Source organism: Austrofundulus limnaeus, unplaced genomic scaffold, assembly GCF_001266775.1.
Source record: "Austrofundulus limnaeus strain Quisiro unplaced genomic scaffold, Austrofundulus_limnaeus-1.0 Scaffold2010, whole genome shotgun sequence".
In the NCBI taxonomy this organism is placed as follows: domain Eukaryota; kingdom Metazoa; phylum Chordata; class Actinopteri; order Cyprinodontiformes; family Rivulidae; genus Austrofundulus; species Austrofundulus limnaeus.
The window spans coordinates 44452-46657 of record NW_013954412.1 but is presented as its reverse complement, the minus strand read 5'-3'; the positions used below and the strand labels follow the sequence as shown (position 1 = coordinate 46657).

Below are 2206 nucleotides of genomic sequence, written 5' to 3'. Positions count from 1 at the left end.
TATGAGACAGGTGGTCCCAGGTGGTCTCAGTATGAGACAGGTGGTGTCAGTATGAGACAGGTGGTCTCAGTATGAGACAGGTGGTCCCAGTATGAGACAGGTGGTCCCAGTATGAGACAGGTGGTCTCAGAATGAGACAGGTGTTTGACCATGTGATCCAGAGTTTCACCTCGGTCTCTCTTTAGATTGTGGTCAAGCAGCTCTGAACAGCAGGATTGTTGGAGGACAGGTGGCTCCTGAAGGGAACTGGCCCTGGCAGGTCAGCCTCCAGACCACGTATCATTTCTGTGGAGGGTCTCTCATCAACAACCTGTGGGTGATGACTGCTGCTCACTGCAGGATCAGGTAGGCAAACACAGCAGAACTGATGAAGATCTGATGAAGAATCAACCAAATCAGATGTTCTTAGATTCAGGGGTAAAGAACAGAAGACTTCCTGCACACTTTCCAAGGGTGTGTGTGTGTGGGGGGGGGGGGTTTTGTTNAGTACAGACAGTCAGTGAACGTGACACAGACCTGTGAAGTACAGACAGTCAGTGAACGTGACACAGACCTGTGAAGTACAGACAGTCAGTGAATGTGACACAGATCTCAGTGGTGACAACAGAAACAGGTACAGGCTGTTCAGTATGTTTTATCACTGCAACAAAAAAGACAAAACTATGTTGTAAAAACGTTAAATTTCTTAGACAAAGCTGTAAAACCAGTCTGATGAGACACGGAGAGAAGGAACAGGCAGGCAAGACTCTACATCGGCTTTTCTCCTTCTGACAATAAAAAGGCCGTTTTACTAGTTGACTCTGAAATGTAATCTGCACAGCATTTCAGCTGCTGCCATCCAGCTCATTCCTCATCTGGACAGTAGAGAGGAACCGTGTGGAGGAGGAGGAGGGTGGGGGTGGGGGGGCTATGGTGAGAATAATGATGAGATGAAGCCTTTAGGCTCTCAGACTGGTCTATTTAGCTGGAGCCAGTGACATCCCGCTCAGACATGAGCTTTCAGAAATGAGGTGAGTTGTATTGAATCAGCAGAACTCAAGTTTGCAGCTGTGCCTCTTCATGCTCCGTCAAACTGCTGAGATCAGCTGTCGTTGTTGAGTTTGCATGTTCACAGCTTCCATCTGCTGCCAGAACCTTTCAGAACTGACTGTGACTGGCTGCAGTTTGGTATGATGAAAGCACTCACATGCTACTTTTTGCTTCAACCACTCGCTTCAACAAAACAAAACAAAAACCCCAAAACTAACTCCTGTACCTGGAGTCAGAGCGACAAAACCTCAGATTTAAAAAGACGTTTTGAACGGAGGAGTCCATGTTCAGTAAAGTGTGGAGCTTTAACTGCCACAGATTTGTGAACTAATAAGACTGGATCAGACTGTAGACTCCAGCAGGAAGGAACCCCATGCAGTCATGTGTCCCACAGTGGGCGGGGCTTCCCAGGAACTCAGACAGGTGTGAGTGAAAACAAACGTCCAACACCCACATGAGCACGCATCCACCCCTGAGAGGACAGAGATGAGACTAAAGTCCTCAGAGGACAGGGTTCTGGGGGCAGCAGTGTGGAGGACAGTGCAGCTGTTTCAGCAGAGGGTGCACGTGTCACAGTAGATGTTGTGACGTCAGATTAGTTGAGTGTTTCTGTCAAACAGCCTCCAGTTCTTGGTTAACGCTTTGTTTTGTTCAGTCAAATAAAAGTTGTCCATCATTCAGAGTTAGCACTGTTAGCGCTGTTAGTGCTGTTAGCGCTGTTAGCACTGTTAGCGCTGTTAGTGCTGTTAGCACTGTTAGCGCTGTTAGCACTGCTAGTGCTGTTAGCCAGGTTTGTGCTATTAGCACTGTTAGCGCTGCTAGTGCTGTTAGCCAGGTTTGTGCTATTAGCACTGTTAGCGCTGTTAGCACTACTAGTGCTGTTAGCCAGGTTTGTGCTATTAGCACTGTTAGCGCTGCTAGTGCTGTTAGCCAGGTTTGTGCTATTAGCATTGTTAGCGCTGTTAGCACTACTAGTGCTGTTAGCCAGGTTTGTGCTATTAGCACTGTTAGCGCTGTTAGCACTACTAGTGCTGTTAGCCAGGTTTGTGCTATTAGCACTGTTAGCGCTGTTAGCACTACTAGTGCTGTTAGCCAGGTTTGTGCTATTAGCACTGTTAGCGCTGTTAGTGCTGTTAGCCAGGTTTGTGCTATTAGCATTGTTAGCGCTGCTAGTGCT

The 2206-nt window shown here is 47.6% G+C and overlaps 1 protein-coding gene across 1 annotated transcript in view; it reads left to right on the top strand.

Moving 5' to 3' along the window:
* The window catches only part of LOC106536865 (mast cell tryptase), a gene marked incomplete at its 3' end in the record, with an annotated part of 7522 nt that overhangs the window by 4001 nt on the left and 1315 nt on the right, over nucleotides 1-2206 (top strand). The window contains 1 exon segment of the mRNA XM_014034206.1: nucleotides 186-345. Coding sequence (XP_013889660.1) covers nucleotides 186-345 — 160 coding nt within the window.